The following is an 18,017-nucleotide window of genomic DNA, read 5'->3' as shown; positions in this document are numbered from 1 at the left end:
GGAAGATGCAGTCTACAGTAGTCATCAGATCCCTATTTTAAGCCTGGAGTAGATGAGCCAGAAAACATTGACTATCTTGTTTTGAGAAGTTGAGTTTGATCAGCCCATCTTTGGTCCTATGCCCATGCCCCTAACCTTGAATAGGTGAATGCAGTGAGCAGCTAGCTCTCCCGACTTTCTGGAGGTTTGGGAGATGGGGAAGGGTGGCAGGAGGGAAGTGAGGAGGCCATGAAGTGGCAAAAACTTTTAGATAGTTGTTCAGTTCAAAGAGTATTTTTAGTGTGTCCTAACTCAAATCCCTTGCCAATTTCACTTCAAATTTGGTAGACAAATTCTACCAGACTTGTTCTAACCAATGCTGAGCTAGTTGTTCCTTGGTTTGCAGATTTGCAGGTGGAATAAATGGAAACTCAGTTGCAATCTTAACTATGGAACAGCTGCTTCTGTTTCCTTAACCAGCAGAAGTCAAAGGACAAATCCACAATAACAGTCACACAAAACATCTTTTTTTATGGTAATGAGAATAGCAAATGTTTAAAAAAATTTAAACTATTCTTACATCATTTATTTTTTATTTACTTATATGATTTACAAGGCCTTGATTAGACAAAATAATAACTAAACTCAAACAAAAAGAGATACAAACCAACAGAATATAGAAGGAAACCCTATGTAGTTCTGTAAAATATATCACACCCAGTGCACGCACTGTTCAAATATCCCCATTACTATTGAAATGGAAGATTTTTGTAAAGAAACATTTTGGTTTAGTTTAAGTGCAGTTACAGTTTTCAAACAGTTGAATTATGCTGTAATTTAATTCTGATCACATCGTGCCTAGTGTTTGGACTGCAGCAGCAGCAAATCTCTCAAGAGGTTTAGTGCAATCAGAAACTGGAATACAGCTTTGAGTATTTAACAGACAGGAGCTATAGACTGCATTCAGTAGAGTATGATACATTAATTGGAGCTAAAGTTTTAGTATGCTTATTGCAAGTTTCTCATTTTTAACAAGCAGAACTTCTTTGCAGACACGTTACTGCTGTGGGTAATAAGGCTGTTGAGGGTAAGGGTATCCAGGTTGTTGAGGTCCTGGGTATGGTGCTTGTCCAGGATTTTGATACATTTGTGGTGCATATGGCAGATTATACTGGCCATAGGTGTAAGGATTGTAGCCCATTGGCATTGGCATCTGGCAATACCTGTGGAAAACAACATCCATTAATTGCAAAAATTACAAGTTAAATACTGAGGCAGCAATAGGATTCAGCGTTAGAGAGAAAGCTAAAAAGGCAAGAAACCCACAGGAGACAGTTTCAACTTGTTTCCCGCTTTATAGCATTTACTACTGCACATAACCTTTATGAAGCAGGTATTAAATGCAACACAATACCTTGAAGTGAAATTCAGCTAAAGGAAAAAAAACAGCAGCTTTTCATAACTAGAAAGACCATGACCCTGCTCTAAACCAATTCTCCTCTCCCCCCCAACCCCTTAAAAACAGTTTTGAATGTAATTGTATTTATTTAGTATTTTCAGACCATTCCAACTCACTGGTTAAGATAAGGTCTGCCTGGACAGCACTGTGTTCAATCAGGGGCCGTACTCACTGCAACAACAAAGTGACTAATAGGAAGAGTGTCTGCCTCAGAAAGGGAGATATCCCATTTGCTCTACCGGCTACAACAAGGTGGAAGAGAGAGGAGTGCGAAAAGTCCACAGGGAGATAAGCAGGCATTAGCAGGAGCTGCAGCTGACAGATGACTCCTAATTCTGGGCATGCTCCTAGGCAACAGGAAAAGAAGTCTCATCTCGTGAGGTCATCCAGATGTTTGTACAGGATTCCCTTACTAGCCTCTTCTTCCCAGTATCGCCTCTAGTTGCTACTTAATTCTCCATTCTTCCTTTCACATTTGTGTCTGAGGCAGTTAGAGGATATACACAGCAGCAGGTACCAGAGGAAAGGGAGACAAGAGGTCATATGTGTACTGCTGGTGGTGACCACAGGAAGAATAAGGGGTTCTCAGGTGATGAAGACTCCTTCCCTTTGCTTTCCTGGCAGCTTTGCAGAGTGCCAGAGCAAGCTATCAAAGGCTCCCTCCTGCCCTTGCTAGAGTCTTCACAGTTCTCCCCAACAAGACTCAGTCCCCACCCTGAGAGATGTCACATGCTGTCTTTAACAAGGATCACAAAGAAAGATTCTTCCTGTCAGTTGACCCAGAACTGCTAGTGCTGCACTCTAAAGGCAGATCCCCGTGTCAACTAAGAAGCCAAGATAGAATCTGAAAAAGCTAAATACAATTGCAAAATTAAAATAGGCTCTTAAAAAAAAAAGGGGGGGGGGGGGATTTTAAGAGTGTAGGGTGTTGCCAATTATATAAGTGTGCTGTCACTAAGAGAGTGGCAATACCAATTCTTTAGTTCTTACACAAAATGCACTACTTGCCAGAGCTAAATGAAGAGCTGATTTCTACTTCACGAATCTTCCCTCAGCACGTAGCAATATAAAACTCACTACAATGGTAGGTACATACATACATAGCTCTTACATCACCAAGACAGAATTGAAGGCTATAAGCTACATTTATCCATCCTGCACTCAAATCAAGTAAGGGTATTTCAGGAGGTTCCCACAGTCTAGCTACTAGTCTCAAAGAGAGAAGGGACATAAGATATAAAAATGAATACCCAATACTAGTTCTAGAACAAGAAGCCAATATTGCAAACAGAAGAGAGGTCCGTAAAATTCTATTTATAATGCTTCTTCACATAAGACAATTAAAGACAAAGCCCTTTTACAAGAGAATCTCAAACTCTTCCCCTCCTGCCTACCCATCCTTCCCCGAAAAAGTGCACTAATCATGTCTAAAGCAGTATCGTGGACCATCATGAGTCCTCACGTTTGCAACTACATTACATTGCTCTAGCAATCATTATATGTTTTAGCTGTCTTTAATATGATGTAAGAACTAGAGACAAGGAGAGCCAGCACTTTGTGACTAGTCAGTTAAGCAAGGACCCCTATAGCAGTCCACAGACCAGTTTAAGAATTGCTGTCCTACACTAACATGTATCTCAACTGTAGACATGACAAATCAAAGAAACATCAGATCTTAACACAGAAGACAAAACCCCAGTATCCACTAAAAACAGCTTATTTAAATTCAATTCACATTTAACAAAATAATCTAATTTACAGCACCAAAAAATGATTATCTATGAACTACTTATGCATTCTTATAAAAGTTTACCCTGGGTATCCTGGATAGGTTGGGTAAGGTGGTCCCTGTGCCTGTGATGGTGCAGTGCTAGCTGCAGATGAACCAGGTAGAGGAGCTGGAGAAGCAGTAGCTCCAGTGGCTGTCGATACAGGAGTATTTGCTGTAGAAATCACTGGTGGTGGAGGGCGTGCTGGTGGTTGTGGTTTACTAGACTAAAAAGAAAAGAAAAGAAAAAAAAAAGTCAATTAGACCAAGTTTTTCAAGGCAAGCACCTGGTTCAATTCTATAAAGGTTTTTTTGGTTTTACACAATGTTATACATTTATAAGCTGTATAATTGCTTAATTCAAACTTTCTAGAAAGTTATGAGACAAATGAAAGATGATAAAATGGAAACTGAAACAAAGTTAACTATAAACCTTATTAATTGCAACCACTGTGACAATTGCAACCACTGAATGCTTTCCCACCCACCCACCCCCCTTGATTTGGCAATAGATGTTAAAATAGAATACAATAGAACCTCAGAGTTACAGACACCTCGAGAATGGAAGTTGTCAGTAACTCTGAAATGTTCATAACTCTGCACAGTTCAGGCTCCAGATCCAGCAGCTGACACACCAGGCCAGGTTTCAACAGCAGCTGAGCTCCCTAGTCAGGTCTGAATGTGTTTGCCAGCTTGCCCCCCTCCCAGCCTGCAGAGGTGTGCTGTGTGTGTAAAAACAGCATGTCTCCCTCCCAGCCGGAGGGTGGTGGGGGGTAAAAATAGTGTGTCCCCCTCCTGACAGGCTGTGTGTGAGAGAAAGCAGTGCAGACCTCAGAGCTGCTCCTGCTCTGGCTGCCTTGGGCTGTCAGCCCCAGCGTCTTGCTGTAAGTGAGTGCCCCATGCACGAGGGGACAGGGAGACCGGATGTGCCTACCTTTAGATGCAATTCAGGTACAGTACAGTATTTGCTATTTTTTTTTCCTGCCTGATTGGTTACTTCCGGTTTCATTTTATGTCCAGTTGACTGGGCAGTCTAACTCTGATGTTTGTATCTTTAAGGTTTTACTGTACCCCAACACATTAAAGAGGCTGATATGCTAAAAGTTATTATAATCAAATACTGTTACAAAGCACGGCCCATCTGTTATCAACTTGTATACAACACAAGCCTTTACTTACCACCATGGTTCTGGGTGCTGGAGTTGGAGTAGTTGATGCAGCAGGTTTACTTCCTCCGGCTGCTGCGGTTTGGTATGCAGGCTGTGAAGGAATAGAGGGAGCACTGGGTTCTCTAGCAATGCTTTGTTGTAAGTCTCTATTAAAAAGAGTAAAAGTATGGTTTAGATTTTAGATGGATTTTATATTTCTGTTCACTAACAACCTGAGGCAAGACAAGTCAGGATCTGGCTGTGCCAATCTTATTTTAAAGTGTAACACTGAATATTGGACCCACTTTTGACTGGAGAATGATCTCACCTTGTTCAGTCCTTCCTCCAGCCAATCCTTTTAACAATTTGCACAGCTATTTCCTATTTGGGCTCCAAATCCACCCAGAATATAGCTTATGAAGTGAGCCAAGCTTTAGGAAAAAAATATACTCCTAGAAAAATCAGGAACATTTCAGCAACTTTGAGTGTCTCTGAAGGTATGTCTACAGCGTATCTCCTAGCCCAGGCAGACAGACTCAAGCTACCTTGGCTCAAGGTAGCACATTAAAAACAGTAGTGTGGATGTTACAGCAGCGGCTAAGGCTCCGGCTAGTCACTCAAGCTCAGACACCACCACTCCCCACCATCCTCCGTCCAAGCTTGGGTAGCTAGCCCACAAAGTCCAAACTGCTATTTTTAAACACACTAGTTCAAGCCAAGCTAGTGAGAATCTCTCTACTAGTGTAGACGTACTCTTAGGTTACAAAAGGTACCGCTAGAGGACATACTAATAAAAAAATCTTAAGCTCTTTACTCTGCAAAGTGATTGTGTTTCACATACAAAGGACAAATAATTTCACATTACATACATTTTTATTTAATTTAGAGCAAGACCGACCATGTTTCAGGGTAGGATGGAAAAGTTAGTCTCCTAATAGTCCAGCGGATATGATCTTCTGGACTAAAATGAACAGTCTAAGGGCTTGTCTACACTGGCAATTTACAGGGCTGCAACTTTCTCACTCAGGGGTGTGAAAAAAACATCCCCCTGACCGCAGCAAGTTTCAGCGCTGTAAAGCGCCAGTGTAGACAGTGGACCAGCGATGGGAGCTACACTCCTTCTGGAGGTGGTTTTTTTAAGAGCACTGGGAGAACTCTCTCCCAGCGCTCTGCCGTGACCACACAAGCCACGTTTGCCAGTATAGACTAGCCCTAAGAAAACTGGGGCAGAGGGGAAAACATTTGAATATGCAAACTGCCAGAAACCTGCAGCTCTCAGAACACTTGTTCTCACGTTCTTCAGCATGCAATCTCTATTTCCTTTAGTTAAACTTTATTAAGCAAGCATCTTATAAGATACATAGAGAGTTCAGATAGTATAAGATACTAAAAGTAACACCAAACAACTATCCTTTTCTTATGATATTACAGTTCCATGGGAATTCCAAGCCAGAAGTTTGGAGATTTAAGTCAGACATTCTGAGAAATGTAGCGTATTCAAAGATGTTGGGATAAAGTTAAATATTTGAGATTTGGCCAATTCTACTGAGACTCTCTGGGAACCATTTAACATTTAAAGGAAGTCTATTTCATATAAAAGTATGATAAATTAGATAAAATCAGAAAGTGTCGCAGCTAGAAATTTATATATGGCATTTTGAAATAGAAAACTGAAAGATAAAAATGTATCCTTCTCGCCAATCTCGCTAATAATTAACTAGAGTTTCATACTATGACAAATATGAAGGTTAACTCAGAAGAGGGAGACAAAACTGGACAACTATTGGTCTGGCTGGTTAAGCGAGAAAGAAAATTGTCATTGCAGTTAAGGGAATGAGAGATCTCTTATGAAGAAGAGATCAATACTGTCTTGGTGGGTTTTTATAAAAAAGGTTATATGAACAGCCAAACTCAATTTGCTGCAGACAGTGGAACTACTATTTATTAAATACCACATCCCAAAAGTGTCACAAACAAAATGCAACATCTTAGGTGAAGGGATTTCTAGGAGAGAGATTCAACTAACTGGCACGTCTTCTCTAAAGTTAAGCCCTGAGTCTCTGAAGCTTAACTTTATGCTTAAAAACAAAAACAAAAACAAAAAAAACCACCACACACTTAGGATACTTTAGCCAGCTTAAAAACAATTTAAAGTCTAAAAACAAGCCTTTCAAACTACAAAGCTTTTACAACAATGCTAGAAGTAAAATCCATTTTAATGTTCCTCCTATACCTTGATTAACATTAAAAAGCTGTCATATTATGGCTCCAAAGGTTCCAATGCCAAACAAGAAGCTACCTGGGGGATGGGAGGTGTTTTACTGACTAATGTTTTAGTAGGATTTTAGATTTTGCATAATGCAGAAGAGTTTTTAGTAGAGATGTACTACAAATATCCTGAAGAGTCTGTCTTATCATCTTACCCTGTCCTACAACAACTTTCTGGTGGCGATCAATTCTTAGTACAAGCAGTAACAGTGCTAGTGACACTAACCAACTACTGACAGATGATGATAATATTTTGTTTGCACTAATTTTATAGTGAGCCTGAGACTGTCAGGCTTAAAAGTGAATTTGGGAATCCTCACCTCAAATATACCACAATGGAGAAACTTTAGGTTTCTCTTTGTTGGCCTGATGATGTGGCAGGCCAGCGAACAACACTATTAAATGTTAAGATTTACTTTACAAGCACAATTTTCATATAAAGCACTTCTAAAAAAAAAAAAGGATAGGACAGGATTTGGGGATTAAGTGTCAATAGGGCATGTGATTAAAGAAACATTCCCCAAGTAGTTTCAGTAACAAGCAGCCTTCATCAATGCTTTGGTGAATAAGATGATCTGGTTAGAAAGACTGAACATATGTAGCTTTGATAAACTTTCTTAAGCAAGAAAAAGGCCAAGTGGTTGACCCTCAAAAAGCATATTACTGTACTAACCTTATCCATGTACATATCACTGTTGCAGCAGGATACTGTTACCCTACATGTGAAGGCTGAAAAGCTGTGCTATTGCCAACTGTTTGTAGTGTGCTTGACTAATCTACATGACAACATAACTGTCACACAAGATCAAACGGCAGTCCTCTCTGGTACTCAGGTCTCAAGCACTTGACAATGCTGGCTTATTCACTGGAAGACGTAAGAATCAGTCATGGATTCTGTGATTTTTAGGAGACCTCTACAATTTCCTCAAAATTCCATTAAATTCAGACCCAGGGGGCAGGGGCACACTTTAGTTTCTGCCCTGGATCCCAGTCAGCCTAATACTGGCCCTAGTTCTTGCTTAGCCAATAAGGTTTTTGTAACTGAGCAGTCAATCATGAGGAGCACATGCGGGAGCTTTAGTTGCTCTAGAGAAAAAATGGCAACGCCAAAGTACACTGAGGAGCAAAATGGCAAATACAACTGCTAAGCAGAGAAATAGTAAAATACCCAAATGGAAAAAAATCTCATGAAAGTGGTGGATTGATGTTTTGTACAGCATGTAACGCTCCTGTAGATTACACAGGAAAAGCAAGCTGTGACAAACATACAGAAAGTGCTTTGCATAAATGTAAGGCACAAGGCCTTGAATCGGGTCTGGCCAAGAAAGCTAAACTATACAAAATGGTGAGTGACCTGTTTACTGTAAAGACCGAAGAACAGATGCATCACAGGACAGATGTTTACAGAGGCTTTCTGCACTGCTAACATTCTACTACATGTCTTAGAGTTGTCTATCTGGAAAGCTCCATGTAGAACATCGATGTTATACGTACCTTGGATCATCTCCAAAAAACATACTTGCCAAAGCTTTTTGAAAGACATGTAAATGACCTGAAAGAACTGCTGAATCAATGTTTTGGAATTAGTCTCATAGCAGGTGAAACTACTGATGTTGAAGGGTGCTACATAGCAAATATCCCTGTTTGTCTTTTGCAGACACTTCAAGCAGACAAGGGGAAGGTAGTCTGGAATTGAAGTCTTTGCTAATAGTGTGTGTATATGTTTGAAGACTGTTAACTTTAAAATTGAGTCATGCAGAGGTGGAAACAGTTCAGAAATACGGAATTTTTTGAAAAAGTCACTGCTTTTGTCACTGACAATGCTACATATATGAAGAAAACCTGGGAGCAGAGTCTCAAAGCACTTTTTCTAAATGCAGTGCACGTAACATGCACGGCACATCTTCTCAACTTAGTAGGCAAAACCTGGAGAACAACAACATTTGGAAAAGTAAATGAAATTGTTATTGCCATAAAAAGTGCATTTACTGCTTGCCCTGCCCACAAAACACGGTTCAATCATTGCAGCAAAAGGAAGTGCCTGCAATTCCACCTTCACTGGTAAACATATGGTGAAACAGCTGGTTTGAAGCCACCTGCAGGATTATGTGGATTTTTTTTGAGGAGTGGGAGCGAAGCTGTAATTCATCTGTTGAAGGTGTGGTCACTCAGTAAATCAATGGAAATAAAAGCAGATATTGCAGCATTAGAACTATTTGCACCAAGAATAATGGCAACTCTCACTGCTTATGAAAAACCAGAAATCAGATCACATAAGGTGGCAAATGACTTGGCTGATCTTGCAGTTGCAAAGTCCTTCAGTGACACGACTGACAATCTGTTAGCTAAGAAAGCCTACATGACTGGTTCTGAATGGTTTTGTCAACCAGCTGCCAGCTTTTTTAAAGCCTGCTGAGTGTTTGAACCCCATCAGCCCACACTTCTTGACCTTGCATCACTAAATGTATTTGGTTCTATTCCCATGTTTGAAGATGAGTTGGCAAAAGCAGAGTTTTGTAGCTACTGCAGTGCAGTTTCTGAAATGAAGTGCCCTGACATTGTAAAATTTTGGTGCAACTTAAGATCGCATTCCAAGTCCAGCCATAATAGCTCTGAGAAGTTTGTTGGTGCCCGATAACAGTGCGGACTGCTAAAGATCATTTTTGCCTTACAAAGGTATCTTGCGAGATGACGGACACCCAAAGATGACAACCTGGCAAAATACAACAAGCTGTTTCAGAAACGTGGAAAGCTCTAACTGTTAGTAAATGACCATTTTACACTAACAATCTTGTCAGTAGTCAAAGTTATATAAGGTTTAACAGGAAATTTAAAAGCTTCTGTATTGGTGTAGTGAAAACTGCATTACTGTGTGTACATTTGTTTATGGCCTGCATCCTGTCCATGACTTTTAATAAAAATACCCATGACAAAATCTTAGCCTTATGTTAGATCACCACAATGAATTAGACTGAATGGGCAGCATTAGGTTTATGTTACTGGGCACACAGGGGACAGGATGATTTCCTGATGCCAGCTGATGATCACCTTATGACCTGAAGCATTCAGCTTGAATACTTCCCTTCAGAAGCATAGCAGAAATAAAAAGATCCAGAGAAAGGTGAGAAAAAAACACTAAGAGCAACAGAGGGGTTGTGGAAGAAGCAGCGTTCTGAAAGTGAACAGACTTAGTTTAAGAGTATATGGAAAAGCAGTATATCAAGTGACTAGTACAGAGAAGTCCAATTGGGTTATCATAGAACAAAGGTCACTTGAAGTTAAAAGGCAACAAGACAGTTTTCTCAGAGGCTGGTCCAAGATTGTGGCATGAGCTCCCTCATCACCTTTTACCCCAAGCAGAAGGGGCATTTCTTTGACCTTGCCTTCTCTGACATAAATACATAGCAACATGCATATTAAGAAACATCTGTCTAAACAAGACACTCCATTGCACATGCTTCTCACCCTGGGGAGAGGATGAGAGCACAAAGATATGACAGAAAGGTAGTCAACGTTTAATGCGCTACTGGAATGTGCACAGACACTATGATAATGAGGATGGTAAAAAAAAAAAATCTATACAAAAGTAGAGTACGAAATAGATTATAGGAAATACTTTTTCATTTTACCAAGTACCACTTGAGAATTCCCTACTACAGGATACATTGAGGAAAACTGTTTAGTACAAGTGAACTCCAAATATCTGTCAGAGGACATCCAAAGTATTAGAACAACTGTAATTTCTGACAAACAAATAATGAATTCTGGGGCAATGATCTTCAGCTTTAAATGGTATTAATTTGAAAAATTGTAAGAGGGTAGATACTAGTATGAATAAGGCTAAATTATGCAGACACTAGCTAGGATAAAAATGATAAACAGCATCTTGTGAAGAGATTTCTGGAAGTTTAATAATTTGTTCAACTGCTCCCTTTACCACTGTTTTGATAATCCTTTCAAATAATTTTAATGTGTTAGAAAGGCACAATTTATTCTTATGAGAGCTGTACTTTATCCAGAGAGCCATCCTTCCTCCTCTCAGTTAAGTACCATAGTAAGCACAACCATTTTCGTTAGCGCTTAAACAAAATACTAGATTCTTACTTTAGAAGTTCATCTCTTTCAGTCTTACGGGCAAAAACGATGTCACTGCATTTGTTTTGGAATTTCAGCAAGATTTCTGTTAATTCATTGTAAAACTATCAAAGAAAAAGTGAACATATTGCAATGAATACAGTCTTAAGATCCGCATAAGCATAATTCACACCCCATTTAAAAAACAAGCTAATGTTTAACTCAACATTATACATGTTTTTATAAATTGACTCAGTTATGAAGAGACATTTCATGGCCCAAAACTTCTGATTCTAGTAAAACACATAGATACATTTGCTCTTTGTTTGAAAAGTACTAGATCAGTGGTTCTCAAAACTATGAGAACCCCTGCACTCCCTGCCCCAAGACCCCTATGCCCAGCGCCCACCCCGAGACCCCTCCACAGAATGGGGCCAGGAGCGGACCCGGCTGCGCTGGGCGGGGCATGGCAGCCAGGGCATGGGCTGCGCCAGGGGCCCCAGACCCCGCTGCACCAGTGGGGCAGCCTGGCAGCCCGGACCCCAGCCACGCAGGCCCTGCAGGCTTTAGCACACAGCTGGGCCACAGCTGTATGCTAATTGGGCCGCATGTTGAGAACCGCTGCACTAGATTAATCAACTAGTCTTGGCAACTGTAAATATATTATAAATGGAAGACAAGTTTGTTTCAGCTCAAACAGAGATCAGAATATTTAAACAGGAGATACTAGTTTAATAAAATTTAAAAATCAGACTATTACATAACACTAGTAGTCAGTACTATAGTGTTAGTGTTAATCTCTTGCTGATAAACAAGCAAGACAAATTGTCCAGAGACAACTTTCCAGTATCAAGAGTCATCAAAAATAAAGACAATTAAGTATGGCCTTCCTGATCTCTCTCCAGAGCACACAAACAGCAATGCATACAAATACAAGTTTTATGAAGTTACCGGATATCACTGTAGATGGAGGGGGAAAATGCCTCAAATACTACAGCTGGTCTACACAGTCTTGCACTGAAATAACTAAATCTAACTAAAAAAATTTAATTCACACCTTTTGTTATTCTGGCACAAGTCTGTGTGTGTAAGGGAGAGCCTTAAGTCTTTATACAAACATGACAAAAAAAGTTTTAAAACTGCAGCAATTCAGAGTTATACAGATACACATTTTAGAGAAAAAGGAGTAAAAACAGTAAGTCAAAGAAAGGAATGCATTGACATAACTGCAGTTTGCTGTTGCTTACATATAGTTTTGCATGTACACAGCAATGTACCCTTTCTGTCTCCCTACGTTTACTATACCTTTGTGCCTTCTTTTAAATTGGCTACAAGTTCCACAAAGTTGTCATTTGCTACAGCTAAATTCTTCAGAACTTCTTCTCTTAAATTAGATTCACTGTTTGATTGTTTCATCTTTGAAAATTCCTGATGTGCATTCTGCAAAAAAAGAACGAACAGTTTTGGTCCCAAGGGATGTCTAAAATTCCTGAAATTTAAAATCCAAGGCATTCAAACATAAACAGCAATATCTCCAAAGATTAAGGCAATTACATGTAGTGTATTTAAGTGACTTTTGCATTTAAAATATTGGATGTAAACATGAATGACGTATTGTCATTCAGAAACAGTTTCCTCCTCCAGGAAGTAAGGAACATCTCAAATAACCCCTGCAGAGGCAGAAGTTGTAACCTAGTAAACGTTTCTACAAACAATAATTTCATGTTTAAACAGTTATTCAGAAACTTCTGGACACTTACTCAACATCTATTGCATCATTATTTTGTACTCGTACAGAAACATTTTTGAAGTAGTAAATAAAGACCAACAATATGATTTTACCTTTTCAAATTCAAGCTTCTCTTTCTTGAGAAATAACTAAAAAACTGTCATTAGAATGCTCTAACCACTCTGAGTATTTACTAGTTGCACACCAGAAGAGAGATTTCAACAAGCATGAAAAAGTTAAGCTTGTGACCAAGTGAAACGTTGTGGAATTTTGAAGATCAAACATCCCACACATCTTCCATATGCAAAGTACGAGAGGGCACATAAAAGGAAGTAATTACAAGGATGCTTGGCAGGACCTGCATTAGGTACAGAAATGAGAGTTTCCCAGCTTTATATCTCAATTATCTAGAGAGTTTCCCTTTTTTTCTTTAAAAGGTTCCTATCTCCAAGTACAGGTTTCAGACAAAAGAGCAAAAAGAACTCCAACAATTTCCCTCTCCCGCTCCTCACCCAAGACTGACCATGGGCCAGTCACCAACCACTCAATTCCTTGTTAAAGGCAGGGGCTGTAGCATTGTTCTAATACCAGAAGAGAGCAGACAGGCAACTGTAAGGCAGAGACTGTGGACCCTTGTTCCAAGACTCCCACCAACTGGCTTTTAGAAAAAGAATGTTTGTATCCTTCCTAAAAACTGTAGCTCTACAATGAGCTTTTCCAGTTTGTAGTAATGACCTGCGATACTGGCCACTGACAGGGCCTAAGCTCCACCAATCAGAATGGAAAGAGTTTGAATGCTCATTTCCCCAGCATTTTTTGCCTGTGATTTCCTGCTACATTTTTCTGTAAGAAGGTAACTGATTTATACACTAAACAGTGAAACTGGAAATTGCATTATCTACAAAGGAAGTAGAGACTCCTATGTATGAGCCTACATGTCTCAATTTAATTGACAGCATTTCAACTGCCCGTAAATCTGAAGGACACGTGATGCAACTAAACAGCATGCGCTTCTTGTGGCCTGATTTTTAAATGGTATTCATCTAGAAAGGCCTACAGAAGGATATGTCTTTGAAGCAGAGATCTCGAAACCCTTGTTTTTCAAACAGGAAAGAAAAAACAAAAAACCCCAAAACTAAATGCCACAGTAGGATTTGAAGGTACTGTAATTGGTTTTCCAGATGTGAAGGAAAATCAGCTGTCTGAGAGGCTGACCCAAGTCTTAGATGCTTTCACAACCCATTCTCATTGGGAACTATTTATCTGTCAAGGATCACTTGGATCAGCTATTATTTCAGCATAGTGGGAGTCCTGAGCAGGAAAGAGTAAAGACTAAAAGGCTAAGTAAGGTATCTGCAGTCCTGCTATCCGAGTAGGCCCCATGGGTCTGGAAAATTACTGCCAAGTTTATAAAAAAGTCACATGGAGAAACCTACTGTTAATGTTTTATACCTGAATGTTTTTGAGAAGTTCATCCTGCTTTTTCAGGGTCTCTTGCACCTTGTGTGTTAAACTTCCATATATCCGGTCCAATTCAGTGACAGAGATGGCTTCCTCATTTATAGCACCATCCTGTGCAAGTGCAGTCAGAAATTTGCTGGTCATGTCAAAATTTACAGATTTTAGGTCATTCTCAAGTTGTTCTCTCTCCTTCTTCACCTCATCCAGGCTAGCTAGTAGAGATCTTAAGACACTAACAACCTACGAAAAAATTAAGTAAGTCAATATTTGAACTTAGTTTGAAGACTTTAAAGACTTAACGCCACCACTGCAACATTAAATATCAAAGTACTAGGAAGGATTTTTAAGGATCCATGAAATAGCTGCAAACATTTGACATGCTGTCAAACATACTGCATTCAAACTGCTCCACAGAAGGCAACTAATCATACTGACAGTTTAAATATGGCTACTCTGGAAATAGAATTAATCCAATTGCTTAATACTTTAGGTAGGGGCTCTCAAATGTTTCCATACCATCGTCATCTTAACATCCTGTGGATCACCTCTGTCAACCAGATCAATTTTGGAATCTTTTATTTTAGGTAAATGAACAGAAGAGCGAGCAAAATAAAAATGAGATCCGCAGGTTACTAGAAGATAATTTCTGTAGTCCTTTCTGGGAGCAAAACTTCCCTTGATTTTAGTACCAGCTGTTTAACTCCCTTTTATACTCTAGAGAGGAATTAGTTTGGGAAGGAAGTAGGTCAGTTCTAGCACTCCCTTTTCCTAACCCTTAAGGGGAACCCCAAATACTGTAAAAGAGTGCAGTTTCATATACCGTGCCAGTGTTATCCTGTGCAAGACAACTCATTCTAAATGTCGTCCAGATAATTGCCCATTTAATTTCATATAGATCCATTGTTTTTTTTTTTCCTTTAAGAAACTCTAGACAAACTAAGTAACTGTTGTCTCAATGCATTGCCATTCAGCGTAGCCACTAATATGCAATCTTCATCTTGCCTTACCTCACTTCCCTGCATGGTTTTTGCTGGATTGGCAGAAGGAATGGCTGCATTCAATTCTGGCTCTGGTTTACACAGAAGTGAAATTGTATCCCGATGAGTCTGATAGCGCTCTTTAACATGTCCATCTGCCTGTATAGCTTTATCCAAAATATTACTGACATTGGCTCCCTCTGGCAATAAAACAGAGGTAATATTTAGACTACTACAAAGCCGTGATTTAATCCAAGTCTTACACTACAGCAACATTTGTACCTTTCAGCAATTCGTTATAAGTTTTCAAACACAAGAACATTCAAACAGAAGTCCTGTTCACGCAATGAACGTTTAAAATGTCTAAATTAAAATCCCTATTTGTTGATTATTCAAGGAATTAAGAAAGTACATTAAAAAAATTCTGTGGTGTGAATTGCACATCAAATTTTAAAGCTTGCATGTCAGTTCAAAATTTCAAAATAATACAAATCAGAAGTCAAAGAACATGATGGTGGGTGATAAGTGCAGTGTAAGGAACAGCTGTTTAAAAATTGAATTTTTACAGACAAAATTCCTTCAGAAAAGGGCAAGTGACTTTTTCTAATCCATCCAAAACTTAATGAAAAGCAGCATACAGTTCTTAAAACCTGAAACATGAAGTCCATTATACCGTAAAGTACAGACTATTTAAGTGACACAATAAGCCAGATATTCTGTTATAGGATCAACCTCTTTTCACACCACTAATGGGATCTGTCTGTACAACTAGTATATACAAATGATAATTAATGGAGCCTTGTGTGGATACAAATCTGTATCTGAATCCGATCCACAATCCGCAAAAATGGTCCGGATATAAAGTGGATACACGCAGATTTGCAGGGCTCTATGAATTAACTTTGTACAAAAAGGGGGGGGGGGGGTAAATTGATCCTCTGATGGCACAGAACCACCAAAGAGACTCCTATGGCAATACCCCCAATCTTGGTTCTAGTGGCATAATGAGAGTACAGACAGATCTTTCTTCAACTGAATTGATCTTGTTCAAACTAATACCAGAGGACTCAAAGCTACTTTAATTTACGTTAAATTTAAATTTAAGAATGGCCTTTCATGCAGCAGTCCCCAGGCTCTGAGAAGTGAAAAGGTGAGATTTACCTGCCCTCAAAGGTTTGTAGAGTTCACTGGATGGTGTTCTTTGCCAACGCTCTTTGAATTTTGCTCTTAGATCATTGTCTGTGGCTTCCTCTTCACTCAATAATCTTAGTGACTTAAAGAATTAAAAAACAGTGTTACACGCAATATAAGTTTTCCTTACTATGAAATGGCTTTACAACTATAAATTGTAAAGATAAACTTTAGAACATAGTAATAAAGCTGAAAAAAAGACTTACTAAACCTAACGGTCCATCAGTTCTTACAGTGAATAAAAGCCCAAAGAAAATAAAAACCCTGTGCAGTAACTGTGGTTCTTCGAGATGTATCCCCCTCTGGGTGCTCCACTCAAGATGTACTTCCGCTCCACGTACCTCAGATCAGAGATGTTAGGTAGCAGCGTCTGTTCAGCCTGAACATACACCCCCGCAGCTTCGTGGCCTGCACCAAGGCTATATGGAGCTGCACAGGCAAACTGCCCTTGGTTCCTTTGCTACTATGGAGCTCATTGAAGAACTCTGAAGCAGAGGGGAAAAGGACGGGCAGTGGAGTATCCATCTCAAATAACTAGTTACTGCACAGAGTGAGTAACCTTTTCTTCTTCGAGTAGTGTCCCTATGGGTGCTCCACTCTAGGCGACTATGGAGCAGTACCCTCTGTGGAGGGGTGGGGCTTTGGAGTCGAGTCTAGGATTGAAGATAGAATAGTAGAGCCAAATACGGCATCAGAGGCTGAGTGACTGCACAGTATTCAGCAAATGTATGAATGAATGTACAACTCGCAGCTCTACATATTTCTGTGATGGGAACATTCTCAAGAACAGCTATTGAAGTAGAGAGGGATCTTGTGGAGTGAGTTAATACTCTAAAGGTTGAAGATCCTAAGACAGGTAGCAAAAAGTAATGCAACCAGATATCCATCTAAAGTGTCTTTGCTTGGAACTTGGAGATCCTTTAGTTCCATCCGCAATGGAGAGAAATCTGGGAAATTTCCTAAAGAGCTTAATCCTGTCTAAGTAAAAGGCTGATACCTTCCTGACAGAGTGTATGTAATGTCACATCTCCTTTATACTGGTGTGGCTTAGGGAAGAAAACTGGAAGGTGAACAGTTGATTTATGTGGAAGGCCCAAGATCCCTTTATCAGGAACTTGGGATGCGGTTGCAGTGTGACCTTATTCTGTTGCTCGGGGGGAAAAAATGCCATGAGAGCTCCATCTCATCCACTCTTCAGAAGTCATGGCTACTAGAAACGCATTTTTCATAGAGGTGTAAAAGTGAGCAGGTGACCATAAGTTCAAAGGAAAGCCTCATAAGACAGAGTACGAAGTTAGGTCCCATTCCAGTATAGGGCATCTGATTCATAGGAAGAGATTGTCCAGTCCCTTGAGAAACCTTGTTGAAGGATAAGCGAAGACTGAAAAAAAATACCATATGTTGGAAAGTCATAACAGCTGCCAAATGCTCTTTTTCAGAGCTTAAAGATAATCCTATCACTTTTAGCTCTAAAATGTAAATTATTACAAAACAATAATGCAAAGAACGCAGTTGAAACACCAGTGTTTGAATATAATCCACTTTTGGTATACATGTCACGTGTAGATTGTATCCTGTTATGTAGCAGCACTCTCTTTACACCCTCAAAACAGTTTGTTTCTAACCCTGCAACCCATCCATAAACCATGCCTTGAGCTGAAGAACTGCGATACTGATTTGATTGGCATCCTGAGAGAGGAGATGGGGGACAGTCTAGAGAGCGATCAGTTGACAAACAACAACAAGCTGAGCGAGGTAAGGAAAACACTTGTGTCTTGGCCATGTTGGAACTACGAGAATAACCTTGGCTTTGTTTTTCTTTATCTTGAACAGCATGGGAAATGCAAACAGAAGACCTGTACTCCAATGAAGACGACAGACATCTCCCAGGAAGTGGTGACCCAGACCACTTCTCAAGCAGAACTGAGAGTACTTCTTGGTTGCCGTGAACAGCTCTGTAGGA

General features: G+C 39.7%; 1 protein-coding gene across 2 annotated transcripts in view; it reads right to left on the bottom strand.

The window, feature by feature from the left end:
* Positions 1 to 555: 555 nt before the first annotated feature.
* PDCD6IP (programmed cell death 6 interacting protein) overlaps positions 556 to 18,017 on the bottom strand; it is a 51,234-nt gene continuing 33,772 nt past the window's right edge. For both annotated transcript variants that reach the window (XM_034761077.1, XM_034761078.1), the window contains exons 11-18: positions 16,025 to 16,136; positions 14,894 to 15,063; positions 13,878 to 14,126; positions 12,002 to 12,136; positions 10,727 to 10,821; positions 4,386 to 4,521; positions 3,252 to 3,433; positions 556 to 1,202 (exon numbers count right to left, since the gene is read on the bottom strand). In XM_034761077.1, the coding sequence (XP_034616968.1) occupies positions 1,037 to 1,202; positions 3,252 to 3,433; positions 4,386 to 4,521; positions 10,727 to 10,821; positions 12,002 to 12,136; positions 13,878 to 14,126; positions 14,894 to 15,063; positions 16,025 to 16,136 (1,245 nt within the window). In that variant the 3' untranslated portion in view covers positions 556 to 1,036. The remainder of the gene's footprint in view (positions 1,203 to 3,251; positions 3,434 to 4,385; positions 4,522 to 10,726; positions 10,822 to 12,001; positions 12,137 to 13,877; positions 14,127 to 14,893; positions 15,064 to 16,024; positions 16,137 to 18,017) is intronic.

The sequence above is a fragment of the Trachemys scripta genome, chromosome 2, assembly GCF_013100865.1.
Source record: "Trachemys scripta elegans isolate TJP31775 chromosome 2, CAS_Tse_1.0, whole genome shotgun sequence".
Lineage (NCBI taxonomy): Eukaryota > Metazoa > Chordata > Testudines > Emydidae > Trachemys > Trachemys scripta.
This window is presented reverse-complemented; position numbering and strand designations above follow the sequence as displayed.